The sequence below is a fragment of the Hyla sarda genome, chromosome 8 (assembly GCF_029499605.1).
Source record: "Hyla sarda isolate aHylSar1 chromosome 8, aHylSar1.hap1, whole genome shotgun sequence".
NCBI classification, from domain to species: Eukaryota; Metazoa; Chordata; class Amphibia; order Anura; family Hylidae; genus Hyla; species Hyla sarda.
Window position 1 is genome coordinate 100,184,616 of NC_079196.1, and position 17,285 is coordinate 100,201,900.

The window sequence follows — 17,285 nt, forward strand, 5'->3', positions numbered from 1 at the left end:
TCCCCCTGAAGGGATAAGAGTGAGGTGGCAGAGATGCCACCCCTCCTATCCCTGCTATTGGTCATCCAGAAGAGGCAACCAATAGCAGATCGGGGGCGGGGTTTAACTTTCGGTTTCCCCCTTCTGCCCACCCACAATAGGCCGGGCAGAACGGGGAAACAGACGAGGACCGGCGCCGAAGATCCACTTACCCATCGGCGGCAGCAGCGGGCGGTGATCGGCAGCAGAAGAGGACGGCGATGCGGCTCCTACGGAAGTGGTCTGTAAACTGTAGCCCTCCAGATGTTGCAAAACTACAACTCCCAGCATGCCCAGACAGATATTTGCTTTGTGGGCATGCTGGGATTTGTAGTTTTGCAAAAGCTGGAGGGCTACAGTTTGGAGATCTCTCTGCAGTGGTCTCTAAACTGTAGCCCTCCAGATATTGCAAAACTGCTGTCACGCTGAGAGTTGTAGTTGCATACCTCAAGCTGTTGCATAACTACATCTCCCAGCATGCACTTTGGTGATCAGTACATGCTGGGAGTTATAGTTTTGCAACAGCTGGTAGCATACTGGTTTTAAAATACTGAGTTAGGTAACAGAACCTAACTGAAGGTTTTCCAACCAGTGTGCTTCCAGCTGTTGCAAAAGTACAACTCCCAGCATGCACTGTCTTTCAGTACATGCTGGGAGTTGTAGTTTTGAAACAGCTGGAAGTTTGCCTCCCCATGTGAATGTACTGGGTACATTCACATGGGCAGGTTTACAGTAAGTCTCCTGCTTCAAGTGTGAGCTGTGGCTCATAAACCTCCGCCAGTGCGAATGTACCCTAAAAACACTACACTGACACATAATAAAGGGTAAAACACTATATATACCCCCTTACACTGTGTTGCCCCCCCCCCCCCCAATAAAAAAGAAAAACGTAATGTACGGCAGGGTTTCCAAAAAGGAACCTCCAGCTGTTGCAAAACGACAACTCCCAGCATTTCCGGACAGCCACTGACTGTCCAGGCATGCTGGGAGTTTAGCAACAGCTGGAGGCACCCTGTTTGGGAATCACTTGCATAGAATACCCCTATGGAATCCCTAATTTAGTCCTCAAATGCGCATGGCGCTCTCTCACTTCGGAGCCCTGTCATATCTCTAGGAAACTGTTTAGGGCCACATATGGGGTATTTCTGTACTTGGGAGAAATTGCACTACAATTTTTTGGGGGCTTTTTCTCCTTTTACTTCTCATGAAAAGGAAAAGTTGGGGGCAACACCAGCCTGTTAGTGTAAAAAAAAAAAAAACAACAAAAACATGCTGGTGTTGCCCCATAGTTTTTATTTTCACAAGCAGTAAAATGAAAAAAAGACCACCAAAATTTGTAACGCAATTTCTCCTGAGTACGGAAATATCCCATATGTGGGCGTAAAATGCTCTGAGGACGCACAACAAGGCTCAGGAGTGAGAGCGCACTATGTACATTTGAGGCCTAAATTGGTGATTTGCACAGGCGTGGCTGATTTTACAGCGGTTCTGACATAAACGCAAAAAAATAAATACCCACATGTGACCCCATTTTGGAAACTACACGCCTCACGGAACGTAACAAGGGGTATAGTGAGCCTTAACACCCCACAGGTGTTTGACAAATTTTCATTAAAGTTGGATGGGAAAATAAAAATTCACTAAAATGCTGGTGTTACCTTAAATTTTTCATTGGAAAATAGGAAAAAAGCCCCCCAAAATTTTTAACCCCAGTAAGAACATACCCTATATGTGGATGTAAAGTGCTCTGCTGGCGCACTACAATGCTCAGAAGAGAAGGAGCGCCATTGGGATTTTGTAGATAAAATTTGTCCGGAATTGAAGCCCGCATGTGACCCCATTTTGGAAACTACACAACTCATGTAATGCAATAAGGGGTACAGTGAGCATTTATGCCCCACAGGTGTCTGACAGATTTTTGGAACAGTGGTCCGTGAAAATGAAAAATGTTATTTTTCATTTGCACAGCCCACTATTCCAAAGATCTGTCAAATGCCAGTGGGGTGTGTAAATACACTGCACCACTTATTAAATTCTGTGAGGGGTGTAGTTTCCAAAATGGGGTCACATATAGCACCACGGGGGGCTTTGTAACTGCACAAGGCCCCTGACTTCCATTCCAAACAAATTCTCTTTCTCAAAAGCTCAATGGCGCTCCTCCTCTTCTGAGCATTGTAGTACACCAACAGAGCACTTGACAACCACACATGGGGTATTTCCATACTCAAGAGAGTTTTGGGGGGCATTTTCTCCCATTACCCCTTGTAAAAATGGTAAATTTGGGGGGAAAAACTGCACTTTAGTGAAATTTTTTCTCTTCTCATTTACACATCCAACTTTAACGAAAAGTCGTCAAACACCTGTGGGGTGTTAAGGCTCACTGGACCCCTTGTTAAGTGCCTTGAAGGGTGTAGTTTCCAAAACGGTATGCCATGTGGGGTTTTTTCTGCTGTTCTGGCACCATAGGGGCTTCCTAAATGTGACATGCCCCCCAAAAACCATTTCAGAAAAACTCACTCTCCAAGATCCCATTGTCGCTCCTTCCCTTCTGAGCCCTCTAGTGCACCCGCCAAACACTTGACATCCACATATGAGGTATTTCCTTACTCGAGCGAAATTGGGTTACAAATTTGGAGAGGATTTTTCTCCTTTTACCCCTTGTAAAAAAATTCAAAAACTGGGTCTACAAGAACATGCCAGTGTAAAAAAAATGAAGATTTTGAATTTTCTCCTTCACTTTGCTGCTATTCCTGTGAAACACCTAAAGTGTTAACACACTTACTGAATGTCATTTGGAACACTTTGAGGGGTGCAGTTTTTATAATGGGGTCATTTGTGGGTTATTTCTAATAAGAAAGCCCTTAAAATCCACTTCAAACCTGAACTGGTCCATGAAAAATTCAGATTTTGAAAATTGTGCGAAAAATTGGAAAATTGCTGCTGAACTTTGAAGCCCTCTGATGTCTTCCAAAAGTAAAAACATGTCAACTTTATGATGCAAACATAAAGTAGACATATTGTATTTGTGAATCAAAATATAATTTATTTGGATTGTCTATTTTCCTTACAAGCAGAGAGCCTCAAAGTTAGAAAAATGCAAAAAAAAAAATTTCTTCATCAAATTTTGGAATTTTTCACCAAGAAATGATGCAAGTATAGACAACATTTTACCACTAACATAAAGTAGAATATGTCACGAAAAAAAAATCTCGGAATCAGAATGAAAGGTAAAAGCATCCCAGAGTTATTAATGTTTAAAGTGACAGTGGTCAGATGTGCAAAAAACGCTCTGGTCCTTAAGGCGAAAATAGGCTTGGTCCTTAAGGAGTTAAAATTGGAATGAGTTTCATTACCTTTCTTCACCCAGGCAACATCTTTAACAACTTCTGTGTGGCCTGCTATGGTCATGAGTGGCTTCCCCTCGACAGACCAGATTCTACATGTTTTGTCATAAGAACCTGTTAAAATCCTAAACACAAAATGAGAAGATGATGCAGATTAAAGATTAGATGACATAAGGATAGTGGTCAACAAACATGAAGCTGGATGTACCATTCTTCACTTCCGGCTATGGAGCTGACCCAGTCATCATGAAGCATGCATTCTTCAGGTTGGGGGGCTGTAATCTTTTCCACATATTCTATTTCAACCACTTCTTCCTATAAATAACAAAGACAATGTATCATGTTTATATTTATAGATGTGCTTTGTAATACATTTTCATTATTAAGATTTTAATCAAAGTGAATCAGTCCAAATCATTGCAAGAGGTCTGCCATTATACAGCTTTTAAGTCAATCAAAATATACCCTACCAGACGAGCCAGAACTTTCAGATACACACACAGTGTGACCCTATACCAAATCACACAAGGAATTAAAAACATATACAAGGCAACAACTCATTTTATAGTTCTATCTGTACACTATCTGAATAAATGCACCCAGAGCTGCTCTACACTGACTTTTCCAGGGCATAATCCCTAATGTAAAACTCTCACCCTCATGGGGCACATAAAAGGGGGCAGTATAAGAAGTCATACAGGTAGCCATGATCTGCTCTGTATAATATTACAATATCATCCATAGAGAGAATTTACTTAAAGGATAGGGCTCTGATCCAAGCAGGCAATGAAGGAGTCATGCTCTATAAGGAAGCGGCTAAAGAAATCCCAGAGAGATTTTCTCTTTAAATGGCAGATCCCCACATACCGTATATACTAGAGTATAAGCCGACCCGAATATAAGCCAAGGCCCCTAATTTCACCCCAAAAACCCAGGAAAAGTTATTGACTCGACTATAAGCCTAGGGTAGGAAATTCATCATCCCCCCCCCCCCCATGTCATCATCCAGACCCACGTCATCATCATCCAGACCCCCCCCCCCCCCCCCCCCCCCCGTCATCATCACCCTTTCAGTGGTCTTCAACCTGCAGACCTCCAGTTGTTGCAAAACTACAACTCCCAGCATGCCCGGACAGCCATCGGCTGTCCGGGCATGCTGGGGGTTGTAGTTTTGAAACATCTGGAGGTCCACAGGTTGAAGACCACTGCGGCCTTTGTCATCATTCAGACTAACTTTTAAGTTTGCTACTCACCTCCCGTGGGTGGGAAGGGTGAGCTGTCCGGGCCAACTATGCTGCAGGGACCGTCCAGTGGGGAGGGTTAGTCATTCCGGGCTGTCCATTTTCACCAGGAGGCCCTCTTCTCCAGGCCGGCCCCAGACTAGTGATGTTGCCTTGATGACAACGCACAGGGACGTCCGTGCACAGCAGACGTACCTGCGTATGAACGTCCCTGTGCGTCGTCGTCAAGGCAACGTCACTAGTCCGGGGCCGGCCTGGAGAAGAGGGCCTCCTGGTGAAAATGGACAGCCCGGAACGACTAACCCTCCCCACCGGACGGTCCGTGCAGCATAGATGGCCCGGAACATTTTACCCTTCCTTTCCACCAAGTGTAGGTGAGTAGAAAACTAAGGGGGGCCTGGATGATGACGAAGGACGCAGTGGTCTTCAACCTGCGGACCTCCAGATGTTTCAAAACTACAACTCCCAGCATGCCCGGACAGCCAATGGCTGTCCGGGCAAGCTGGGAGTTGTAGTTTTGCAACATCTGGAGTTCCGCAGGTTGAAGACCACTGAAGAAGGGATTGACAGGCTGAGAGTTCACTCGAGTATAAGCAGAGGGGGGCGTTTTCAGCACGAAAAATCTTGCTGAAAAACTCTGCTTATACTCGTGTGTATACGGTATGATATTGTTTGAAAAAAGCCAAGCTGAATTACACCTGGATTTTTCTTATTTTTGACAAGGAATTAACTCAACATGACAATGTACACACTGCAGTGCAACCTTAACATATATGCCCAAATAATTCCCCACTGTATATGCTTAATGTATGGTTCATGCAAATGCAACTTTATGAACTGAAAACAAAAAATAACATATTTAGCAAAATAAATGTACTCATGTAGCCCCAGTAGGTGACTTAAAGATTACCTCTTTCCTCTGGTCACTTACTGCAATAAGATGTCTGAAGATGGCATACATTTTCACCACACAGTAAACATCATTTTAGGGAGCATTCATATGTACTGTGTTTGCTGCGGATTTGATACTGATCATTTAGTTACATTAATTAAACACATCAACAAATCTGCAGCAAACACTGTGGGGGAGATTTATCAATACCTGTGCAGAGGAAAAGTTTCCCAGTTGCCCATAGAAACCAATCAGATCGTTTTTTTCATTTTGCAGAGGCCTTGTTAAAAATGAAAGAAGAAATGTGATTGGTTGCCGTGGCCAACTGAGAACTTTTCCTCTGCACAGGTTTTGATAAATGTCCCCTTGTATGTGTGAGGGTATTCTTAGGCTATATTCACACAGACGAATTTCCTAACGGAATTCCGTGGAAATATTCCACTCGAGTTCTGCTGCAGCAGACTTCCATTGAATTCAATGGGATTCTGCTACACTGTGCACTTGGTAGAAACATCTCCCACAGAAATCACGATTTCAGCGTCTGCAGAAGCAATGAACGTATACATTGTTTCTGCGGATTACTCTCGGAAATGCATTAAAGTCTAGACGGAGCATTTCTGAGCACCGGCAGAACATGCAAATTTTCAACATGTCTGCCCATGTTTTCTGTGAACATAGCCTTAGATGTCAGGCAGGAACAAGGTGGCGTCACCTACTGTTGATATGCCTTCCATTTCCATGTGTTTGATAAGTTGCAACCGAAGAAACTGGCTCCTGACAAGGCAGTCAAACTCCACGTGAGTGTGTTCATCTGTGGAGGAGAAAAGATCAGTCATTAATATAATCAAGTAACTGGATAAGGCATATTCACCTGAACTGAGTGAGAAAAGTGTAGAATGTTATGACTATAGTACCAAGATGTGTGCAGGCTTGAGCCCAAGGGATAACGATTGGGTGTCTGATGAGGAGTGGACACATATGTGAAAACATGTGAAATAGTCTTGTATATGGAAACGTTATTTATTGCCTGTGAATCCAGAGCATTACTATGGATGGACCCTAGAGTCCGGTCCTTTGCTGGATGGATGGAAATCCCTTGTATATACTATTGTCAATTAGGAGTATTTGGTGTATAAACTTCAGAAAAGCCTGTCCAAGTTCCATAAGATCTGGGTCACATGGTGTAACTCTCTCCATACTAACTACAATATTAACTGATTTTTGGCAGTCAGAAACGCCCTGCAGCCACCTGCACCCTTATCTCCCCCATGTCCCATGCTCATGGATCACTAAGTAACTTTTCCCAACTACCCTTTTTCACTATGGAACTTAGCCCCTAATGCCTGTCCCCTCTCGATCCCCTTCATTTCTTATCCCTCTGTGCTTAAATGTGACCATTGAGCGTGGTCTTGTTTTGTTTATGTTGTTTTGTCAGTTATGTAGTTATGTGTCAACAGTTCCCACTATAGTTGATGGTTCTGATGCCCATATTTTCTACCATCTTATGCATTCCCAATGTGCCAGTTGGGCTGTTTATCTTACGTGTTGCTGCTGATTGCTGTTTGTTATCCTCTCTGCTTATTCACACTGCAATGAACTTAGTTTAAAAAATGTTTTTATGTTTCTTGACTACTAATTTAATGTTTCTTGACTACATAAAGTAGCCTGTAATGAATTCAAGCAAAGAAAAAAGTATGTAGCCAGCTCACCGTTTGTAATGATTTGGTCCTGACACTCGTAGGAATTGGTTCCCCATAGCAAGAAGCTAAGCCGTTGTCCTGGTATACAGATAAACCATAGAAGAGAAGGTTCCAGCTCACGAAAAAAAAATAGATTATAAATTCTAAAAGTCCAAAATTTATTCAGTCCATATTAAAAGCAAAACACCCTGTGTGGTTAAAAAAAAAACACGCCGACACGTTTTGGACTGTCTAGTCCTTAGTCATGGCCATGACTAAGGACAAGACAGTCCGAAACGCGTCGGCGTGTTTTTTTTTAACCACACAGGGTGTTTTTGCTTTTTGATTTTAATATGGACTGAATACATTTTGGACTTTTAGAATTTATAATCTATTTTTTTCGGGAGCTGGAACCTTCTCTTCTATAGCCTGTAATGAAGCCAGGCCTATACAAATCTCTGAATATACACTGCATAGACATCACCGAACCAACACATGGTCCTGGAGTACAGATCACTGAAATCTTAGCATATATAAAGTATAGTGGGTCATACTCTTGACCACATGTTTGTTTGGCTGACAGCTATCTCTCCTGATTCCCCCATATACATGCATGCTCAGCAGAGTGTGCACTTCTCCTTCATGGGGAGAAAGCTGCTGACAGACCGCTGCAGTGCCACCTCATCTCTGAGAACAAAAAGGAACAGCAGCTGAAATCCAACATGCCCGACTCTTCTTCTCTACAGACATCAGTAGAGAGTTGGTATTACCCTGTACAGGGTTTCCCAACCTAGGTGCCTCCAGCTGTTGCAGAACTACAATTCACAGTACAAGTTGTTGAGAGTTGTAGTTTAGAAAAAGCTGGAGGCACCCTGGTGTGGAAACACTGCTGAACATATTAGGCGGGAGGCAGAATTTGTCCAACACAAATTTAATGTGTATGAAAAGCTTCATGAGGAGCAATTTTAGTGTTCACGTAAATTCATGAAAGCAGTGACCTCCACTACACAGACATACCATTCTTTGTTTCAAGCACCTTGTTGATGATATTGCTGAGATCAGTTATTTCTGAGGAAGCAGGAATGGAAAATGGAACATCATCGATCTTATACCTAAAACATAAAAAAAGTTATTGAATGATAACTTACTTTTCCTACAAAACTATATAATACATCAGTTCGCTCTACAGGATAAATGAACATTGGACTGTATTTTGAATTGTCAGGTCCCCTTTTAAAGGGTAGCTCCCACCATCCTATTTTTTTTTTGGCTAGCCCGCCCCCCCCCCCACGTCACTAGTCCGTTCACTCCTCAATCCCCAACCCCCAGCCCCGCATACCCCGTTTCCTCATTACACTTGCAGTTACTCCAGAGTCCGGCAGCGGGCGTGCAGGGACAGCGGCGGTGATGTGCGGGAGGAGTGGCCTCCCAGCCAGTGGCCGGGGAGCCAATGCGCTCGCTCCCGCCTGTCTGATTGACAGGCAGGGAGCGAGTGCAGCCTAACTGAAAAAGGACTGATTGCCACTCCAAAATCAGTCCTTTTTCAGTGGCCGATTTTTAAATGTAAATTAAACCTTTTTAATGAAAAAAAAATTATAATAAAAGTATATTAGAGATATGTTGTAGTACATAAGTACTACAACATATCAAAAAATAAAGTTGGTGACAGTGCCCATTTAAGGGTTATTGTCAGCACAGACATGGCATATTCACAGGACATTCCATAAAGGTCTGAAAGATGTAGGTGTTCTCACCTGGCTGGTATGTTCATTTTAGATTTTGTTAAGTGATGAGGCAAACTTTTATGTGAATGGTGAAGTTAACAAACAAAACCACCGCTATTGGTCTGACACTAACCCACATTGGATAGATCCCTCCAAGACTGCTGGAACACAAACATTGATGGTATGGTGTGGTATATGGGGTACAAAGATAGTGGGGCCATTCTTCATCAATGGAAACCTCAAGGCCACTGGATATGTGAAATTGCTACATGATGATGTGTTTCCCTCTTTATGCACTGAAGCTGGCACGTTCCCTGAGTTTTTTTCCAGCAAGATGGTGCACCACCACATTATGGGTGTCAGGTCCGAGCATTCCTAGATGAACAGTTTCCTGGAAAATGGATTGGTCGTCGTGGTCACCACCCATCTTGAAAAGTTTCCCCCCTCACATATACTAATGTGTCACAAACAGGAAGTTAATATGACCAACCAGTTCCAATGTATTAAGGTGTATCCATATAAATTACCCACCCTGTACAAAGGATCCCTAGGATCATAAGGGTAAGTGCCGTATTTTGCTGCATATTATCTGCAGCTGATTTTGCTACCCATTGACTTCAATGGATAGAAATATATGCAGCTAAATATGTGTGACCCTACCCTAATGGAGTAATTCAGCCCTTAATAGTATATCCCTTAGGGACAGAATAGGGGATAAGTGCCTGTTTGTGAGGGGGGTATGACCCCCCCCCCTCAATCTCCAGAGCAGGGTCCTGTCTCTCCCCACTGTATTGAATGATGGGTTTGCACAAGCTCTAGGCATTGTCTCTACTTGAGTTGATCACGGAGGGGGTGTCTGAGAGGTCTTATGTGTGCACAGGGTACAGCAGACTAATAGTGCAGTCAGATAGTATATTGTGGCATCCTCAGAGGACTTTGTTTTCACAGAGCACTGGTGGGCACTAAGGACTGCGTTTACTGTTGACAAAAGTCCTTCACTTAGGGAGAACCTGAGCGGAACAGCACCTTGCCACCACACAGACAAGACAACTTACGTATACAGTGGTAGAGGGGGGTTGTTTAGAATCAGCTACAGTGCAGTTAAAGGGGTACTCCTCTGAAAAAACTTTTTTTTTTCTTATCAACTGGTGCCAGAAAATTAAACAGATTTGTAACTTACATCTATAAAAAAAAAATCTTAATCCTTCCAGTACTTAGCGGCTATATACTACAGAGGAAATTCTTTTATTTTGGATTTCTTTTCTATCTGACCACAGTGCTCTCTGCTGACACCTCTGTCCATGTCAGGAACTGTCCAGAACAGGAGAAAATCCCCATAGCAAACATATGCTGCTCTGGACAGTTCCTAAAATTGACAGCAGAGGTGTCAGCAGAGAGCACTGTGGTCAGACAGTAAAGAATTTCCTCTGTAGTATACAGCAGCTAATAAATACTGGAAGGATTAACATTTTTTTAATAGAAGTAATTCACAAATCTGTTTCACTTTTAGGCACCAGTTGACTAGAAAAAATAAAAAGTTGTCTTCCACCAGAGTACCCCTTTATACGTCAGACGCTAGAGGCTGCACAGCAGGACTTTAGCGTCCAACAATTCTTCATGAATTTCGTTGCGCATAAGGGAAAGTGACTTCAGGCTAATCCGGCCCCTGAGTGTAACTCTCCTGTTTTCACATATAAAGAGCAGAGGGGCAGTGGCATTTGCAGAACCCGCTGGTATCGTGTTTGAATGCAGGATCCCAATTCTAATGCAGTCCTCTACTGTGACTCCTTGTATACTGAATTAGAGTTCTCAGCATTCCAACACATGATTACTGTTATGCTGTCAGGCAAACTATTAGGCTTTGTCTCTGTCAGCCTTTATTGCCATGAAAGAAACCCTCTGGGACCTTGCCACTGTACCTCAGGGACTGATAGGCTGACCCCCCTTCCCATTGCTGTACTCCTTAGATGTCGCAGTCACTGGAATAGGAGGTAACTCAGATTCCAGCCACTGCAATATGATGTTGGCTGAGCGGAGGATCTAAATGCTGAAGCTTGTAAAGAGAAGGAAACCTGACACATCAGTAAAATAGAGATATAGAACATAAAGCAGTATTTCCCTACTCGTATGCTTTCACCTGCTGCAAAACTACAACTCCCACCATGCCCAGACAGCCAAAGGCTGGAGGAACACTGGTTGGCAACAGCTGGAGGCACACTGGTTGGCAAACACTTTACACAGAGTAACAATCATTGAGGGCTGATAACAGAGAACAATAGCCTAGACTGCAGCTTATATGGGAGTGACAGTGCTGATCAGTGCTGGGTAAGAGGAGGATCAGGCCCCGGTCTGTAGAATGCTCCTCCGGTCATACACCACACACACACGGTACTCACTTCTTATTCCTGGTGAAGAACCGAGCCTGGATCTGCGCCATGGCGGCCACTGTCTGTAGAACACACTCAATGCTCCTTACTATACGAACCACGTGTTACACAGAGCAGGACGACTAGCCGAGCACCTCCCAGCCTATCGATTCATCGGCCTGCTGTTAAAGGGGCAGTGCTCACATACCTCAACTACTCATTCCTTCTGCGCTGCGTTCCATCTCCGTTTCCGGAATGTTCCCAACGTCACGAGTTGCGTTCCACTGTTCTTACGGAGGCCGAGAGGCACTTAGAAAGGCACGGGTGTACGCATGCGCGAGTGTCCTGGTCTCCATGGTGGTGCCTGTGAAAGCCAAGACGAGGTTGAGTAGACTCGTTTTGAATTTTCTCTCCTTTGGTGGTTGGGTCCCTCCCCTCCCCCCATATAGAGCTGTGTCCAGGGCAGGGAGTGGGGTTATGCTACGGTGGAGCCGTGTGGGGACCCGGGGACGGTGTGAGGAGAGGCGCCCTGCCTTATTAGCTCATTGTTTAGGCGTCTTCTAATATGGCGGTGCTGTGTGCTCAGGGATAGCTGACGAAGATGTCACATCGACATGCTCGACCGGAACACGGCATTGCTGCGTCCCTCCCCTGTACAGGAGTATACAGATATCAGGTGTATACTGTGTCATCACACTACAGGAGTATACAGATATCAGGTGTATACTGTGTCATCACTACAGGAGTATACAGATATCAGGTGTATACTGTGTCATCACACTACAGGAGTATACAGATACCAGGTGTATACTTTGTCATCACACTACAGGAGTATACAGATACCAGGTGTATACTGTGTCATCACACTACAGGAGTATACAGATACCAGGTGTATACTGTGTCATCACTACAGGAGTATACAGATACCAGGTGTATACTGTACAGGAGTATACAGATACCAGGTGTATACTGTGTCATCACACGACAGGAGTATACAGATACCAGGTGTATACTGTATCATCATACTGTACAGGAGTATACAGATACCAGGTGTATACTGTGTCATCACTACGGGAGTATACAGATACCAGGTGTATACTGTATCATCATACTGTACAGGAGTATACAGATACCAGGTGTATACTGTATCATCACACGACAGGAGTATACAGATACCAGGTGTATACTGTATCATCATACTGTACAGGAGTATACAGATACCAGGTGTATACTGTGTCATCACTACAGGAGTATACAGATACCAGGTGTATACTGTGTCATCATACTGTACAGGAGTATACAGATACCAGGTGTATACTGTGTCATCACACGACAGGAGTATACAGATACCAGGTGTATACTGTATCACCATACTGTACAGGAGTATACAGATACCAGGTGTATACTGTGTTATCACACTACAGGAGTATACAGATACCAGGTGTATACTGTGTCATCATACTGTACAGGAATATACAGATACCAGGTGTATACTGTATCACCATACTGTACAGGAGTATACAGATACCAGGTGTATACTGTGTTATCACACTACAGGAGTATACAGATACCAGGTGTATACTGTGTCATCATACTGTACAGGAATATACAAATATCAGGTGTATACTGTATCATAACCTTGCAGACTTACTGGCGTATACGGCGCTGATCAGATACAGTGAAAGGCAGAGTACATAACTATTACATTGTGAGACGTCTCTAATTGTAGACATTCTCTTTCCTTATTCATCTGGACCAGAAGCATGTGATGACTTCTAAACCACACAGAAAGGAGTGGGGGATGGGCACTACACCAAAATGTATATAGCAGAGTTCTTAGCAAGCACTGAAAAATCTCGTCCCGGTGAAATGAACAATATGGGGTGCAAGACACTAGCGGGAATAGGCAATAAATATGCAATAAAAAATAGCATAGAGAAATATGTCTGCACTCACCATGATGTTCAGAAGCAGTTCATGCTTTTACTGTAGCAGAACAAAAATATGAACAGAGTCGATAAATAAATTCAACCGGGGTGCAGGGAGGGAGAGCGGCTACCAGCTGGAGCGTATAAACAGAACGAACGCGCAGTTTCGCGTCAAAGACTCATCATCCGGATGATGCATCTTTGACGCGAAACCGCGCGTTCGTTCTGTTTATACGCTCCTGCTCCAGCTGGTAGCCGCTCTCCCTCCATGCACCCCGGTTGAATTTATTTATCGACTCTGTTCATATTTTTGTTCTGCTACAGTAAAAGCATGAACTGCTTCTGAACATCATGGTGAGTGCAGACATATTTCTCTCTCTATGCTATTTTTCATGTGATGACTTCTCTTGATACTGACCCCACCACAAAATTTCATTATACCCCACACCAGGCCCTGAAAAAAAAAATTTAAAAAACATGTCAAAAGTTTTGATCGGCAAAGGTTTCAGTGCTAAGACCACCACAGGTCAGGAGAATGAGCGAGGAGGAGTGCACAGCAGCAAGCTTCACCATCTCTCAGTGAATTACATCCTCTGGCTATGGTGTAAGTCTATGTGGCTGCAGCACATAGATCACTGCGAGACAGAGAGTGAAGTGCAAGCTTCTCAACACTCATTCTCCTGATCAGGTCTCAACACTGAGACCCTGAGTGATGAAAACTATAAAAAAAAATGTTATAAATAAATGACCTGAGCTTTTTAAAGGGGTTATCCAGCTGAAAAGAAAATGTATTGCTTATCTACAGAAGGGGTCCCCTGTGATCTTCTGAATGGGCTATGGCTCTTCCGGCTGCATGGAGGAGTAGACAGCATGTGACATCTGCGACTGCATCCATTGTCCATAAGGCTAGGTTCAGACTACGGAATCTCCAGGCAGAAAATTTCCGCCCGGAGATTCCGAGTGTGGCCAGCGCCGGCCGAATCAGTCGGCGCTAGGACCGCTCGGACACTGCGGTCTCCAAAAGACTGCAATGTGTTCCGCGCGGATTTCCGCCTGAAGAAAGACCACCGCCTTTCTTCAGGCGGAAATTTCCAAGCGGATTGTCCGTTCACAAATTCCAAAGTGTGAATCATTCACTACACTATAAATTCTGAACCAAACCTTAGAGTTCTGGGTATTCTTAGGTACAACACAGCTCCCACAGTCAGTGCATGGAGAGCCGGGGCCCTGTTCTGGAGAGGGTAGGGGTCACTTATACAGATGCACTTACACATACCTTCACCTCTAGGCTAGGTGCAGACTATGTTTAAAGGGGTACATCAGAGGGAAAAAAAAATACTTTCAGATTTACTGGTGCCAGAAAGTTATACAAATTCGTAAATGACTTCTATTACAAAATCTTAAAGTTCAGCTGCTGTATAATCCAGAGGAAGTTGTGTAGTTCTTTCCAGTGCTCTCTGCTGCCACTTCTGTCTGTGTCAGAAACTGTCCAGAGCAGTAGAAAATCCCCATACCAAACCTCTTCTAATCCAGACAGTTCCTGACACAGACAGAGGTGTCAGCAGAGAGCTCTGTGCTCAGACTGGAAAGAACTACACAACTTCCTCTGGATTATACCGCAGCGCATAAGTACTGGAAGGATAAATATTTTTAGATCAAAGTAAATTACAAATCTGTTAAAATTTCTGGCACCAGTTGATTAAAAAAGTTTGGATCATCATTGCCCCATAACCTCTAAGGACATCACCAAAGTGACAAAATATGTTAGGAGGGGCACTGTAGAGTGTTCTGAACATCAGCACAGTACACTATTTTTCCCCTGACCCACAGTGCAGGTGTGTAAGGGTTTCAGTTTATGTACAGTACAGACTTTTTAGTGACTATGGACACATATGGGGAGATTCATCAAAACCTGTGCAGAGGAAAAGTTGCCCATAGCAACCAATCATCTGGCTTCTTTTATTTTTAACAGGGCCCCTGCAAAATGAAAAAGGCGATCTGATTGGTTGCTAAACCCCCCCCCCCCCCCAAAGATCTAATAGTGGAATAGTGCTGGGTTTTTAAACCCCCCATTCCCCCTTTTCTTGACTCCTATTATTTGCAACACTATTAAAAAATGTTTTATTTACAATATTAGTGGGGGAAATAAGTGGATTTGTATACCCAACCCCCCCCCCCCCCCCCCCCCCCCCACAAATTTGGGTCTAGCTTTAGTATCAGCATGGGCACTCAGTGGTTGCAGCATCGCTTTTAAGCCAGGTTCACATTCTGCTCTGGATGGAAATTCCTGTCTGCGGCTTCCAAATGTGACCAGTACCTACTAATTCAGTCGGCGCTAGGACCGCACAGACATTGCCGCCCCCATAGACGGATTTCTTTTGGCGGTGGTATATGCAATGTTAAAATTCAATAATGTGCACTGTGCAGCGGAATTCCATTGCCAGCACCTGAATTTCATGAGCGGAATTTCAAGATGTTTCCCAAGTGTTTCCCAACCTTTTTTGGCTCGGGGAACCCCTCGAAAAACATTTTTTCACGGGGCACTCCTACTGAAGTTGACGAGCAACAAAAAATTTTTAAAAATTACGCAATACACTATCTATTTATCTGTGGATATGAAGTTACATCTCACAAATGGCGTCTTCTCTGATCAGCTTCATTCCCTTCTCTTTTCCATCTGGTCCAGGCCATCATGACAGATTCTTCCAGCCACAACTCTTCACCGTTAAAGGGTTATCCAGGAAAAGAAAATTTTTAATATATCAACTGGCTCCAGAAAGTTAAACAGATTTGTAAATTACTTCTATTAAAAAATCTTAATCCTTTCAGTACTTATGAGCTTCTGAAGTTGAGTTATTCTTTTCTGTCTAAGTGCTCTCTGATGACACGTGTCTTAGGAGCTGACCAGTTTAGAAGAAAATCTCAACTTCAGAAGCTCATAAGTACTGAAAGGATTAAGATTTTTTAATAGAAGTAATTTACAAATCTGTTTAACTTTCTGGAGCCAGTTGATGGAGCCAGTTGAGGAATACAGGGGCGTATAGGTGTAAAGGGGTGTACAAAGGTGTACATGGGTGATAGGTGTTTAGAGGAGTGTACATGGGAGACAGAGGGGTGTAGAGGAGTGTACAAGTGGTTAAAAGAGTGGTGGACAGGAGTGACAAAGGGACAGAGGGGTCATTAGGGGGGTGGACATGGGTGACAGGTGTAAACTGGGCGGTGGTCAGAGGGGTGGACGGGGGGGGTGAACATATGTGACAGGGATGACAGAGGGGTGGCCAAGGTGGACATGGATGACAGGAAAGTGGACAAGGCAGATATGGGGGTGAACAAGGATGACAAGAGGGGTGAATAGGGGGGTGGACATGGGTGACAGGGGGTAGACTGGGGTGTGGACAGGGGGGGTGAACAAGGGTGACGGGGTAGACTGGGGGGGAACATGGGTGACAGGGATGGACAGGGGGTGCACATGGATGACAGGAGTGGACATGGGTGAGGGGGGGGACATGGGTGACAAGAGGGGGGGTGGACAGGGTTAAGAAGGGGTAACAGAGGGGTGGAAAGGGTACAGTACCTTAAGCAGGCCATTTTTCTTCACTACACTGGCATGGGAATCCCGCACAGCTTAAACATTCCTCCCCTCTCCGGCAGGACACAGACTCAGGGCTCCGGCAGGGCACTCATTCACTGCGTCTTGCGGGGGGAGGGGGGAGACGCTGGGGCACGGGTCACTACACCGGCACGGTAATCTGGCAGGGCACCCCGGTTGGGAATCACTGCTTTAGGCTATGTTCACACGGTGGAATTTCTGCATGCAAAAGTTCTGCATTAATTTATAGCCAATACACTTCAATGGGATTCTGCTGTCCCATTCACACAGCTGAATTTCTGCTGCAGAATTTCCACTGCAGGAATTTTATTGAAGTGAATGGGAAATACATTTCTGCAGAATTTACTACAGAATTTTCAAGCAGATTTCTGTGCAGGAATTTCACCGTGTGAACATAGCCGTAGGCCAGATTCACAAGGCAGAATTTCTGCACTGAATTATGAATGGAATTCTGCATAAATATATAGACAATTTACTTCATTG

General features: G+C 44.1%; 3 protein-coding genes across 7 annotated transcripts in view; 2 read left to right on the forward strand and 1 right to left on the reverse strand.

Annotated features, from left to right (window-relative positions):
- The window catches only part of WDR12 (WD repeat domain 12), a 35,669-nt gene extending 24,066 nt beyond the window's left edge, over window positions 1-11,603 (reverse strand). The window contains exons 1-5 of one of the 2 annotated variants that reach the window (XM_056533905.1): window positions 11,473-11,603; window positions 8,192-8,286; window positions 6,212-6,306; window positions 3,571-3,677; window positions 3,372-3,487 (exon numbers count right to left, since the gene is read on the reverse strand). In XM_056533905.1, coding sequence (XP_056389880.1) covers window positions 3,372-3,487; window positions 3,571-3,677; window positions 6,212-6,235 — 247 coding nt within the window. In that variant the 5' untranslated portion in view covers window positions 6,236-6,306; window positions 8,192-8,286; window positions 11,473-11,603. The other variant, XM_056533904.1, reaches the window with a different exon arrangement.
- Window positions 11,559-17,285, forward strand: part of CARF (calcium responsive transcription factor) — a 77,682-nt gene continuing 71,955 nt past the window's right edge. The window contains exon 1 of one of the 3 annotated variants that reach the window (XM_056533900.1): window positions 11,559-11,647. The gene's annotated coding sequence lies outside the window, so the exon portion shown is untranslated. Of the gene's footprint in view, window positions 11,648-11,804; window positions 11,943-17,285 lie in introns of those variants that run through there. The other 2 variants (XM_056533902.1, XM_056533903.1) reach the window with 2 other exon arrangements.
- Window positions 11,866-13,013, forward strand: LOC130284020 (uncharacterized). Of its 2 annotated transcripts, XM_056533906.1 has the most exons (3): window positions 11,866-11,940; window positions 12,025-12,194; window positions 12,227-13,013. In XM_056533906.1, the coding sequence occupies exons 1-3, from the start codon at window positions 11,866-11,868 to the stop codon at window positions 12,960-12,962; spliced, it is 981 nt and encodes a 326-aa protein (XP_056389881.1). In that variant the 3' UTR covers window positions 12,963-13,013. The 2 variants fall into 2 exon arrangements, with proteins under 2 accessions (XP_056389881.1, XP_056389882.1); XM_056533907.1 differs by having other exon boundaries at window positions 12,025-13,013.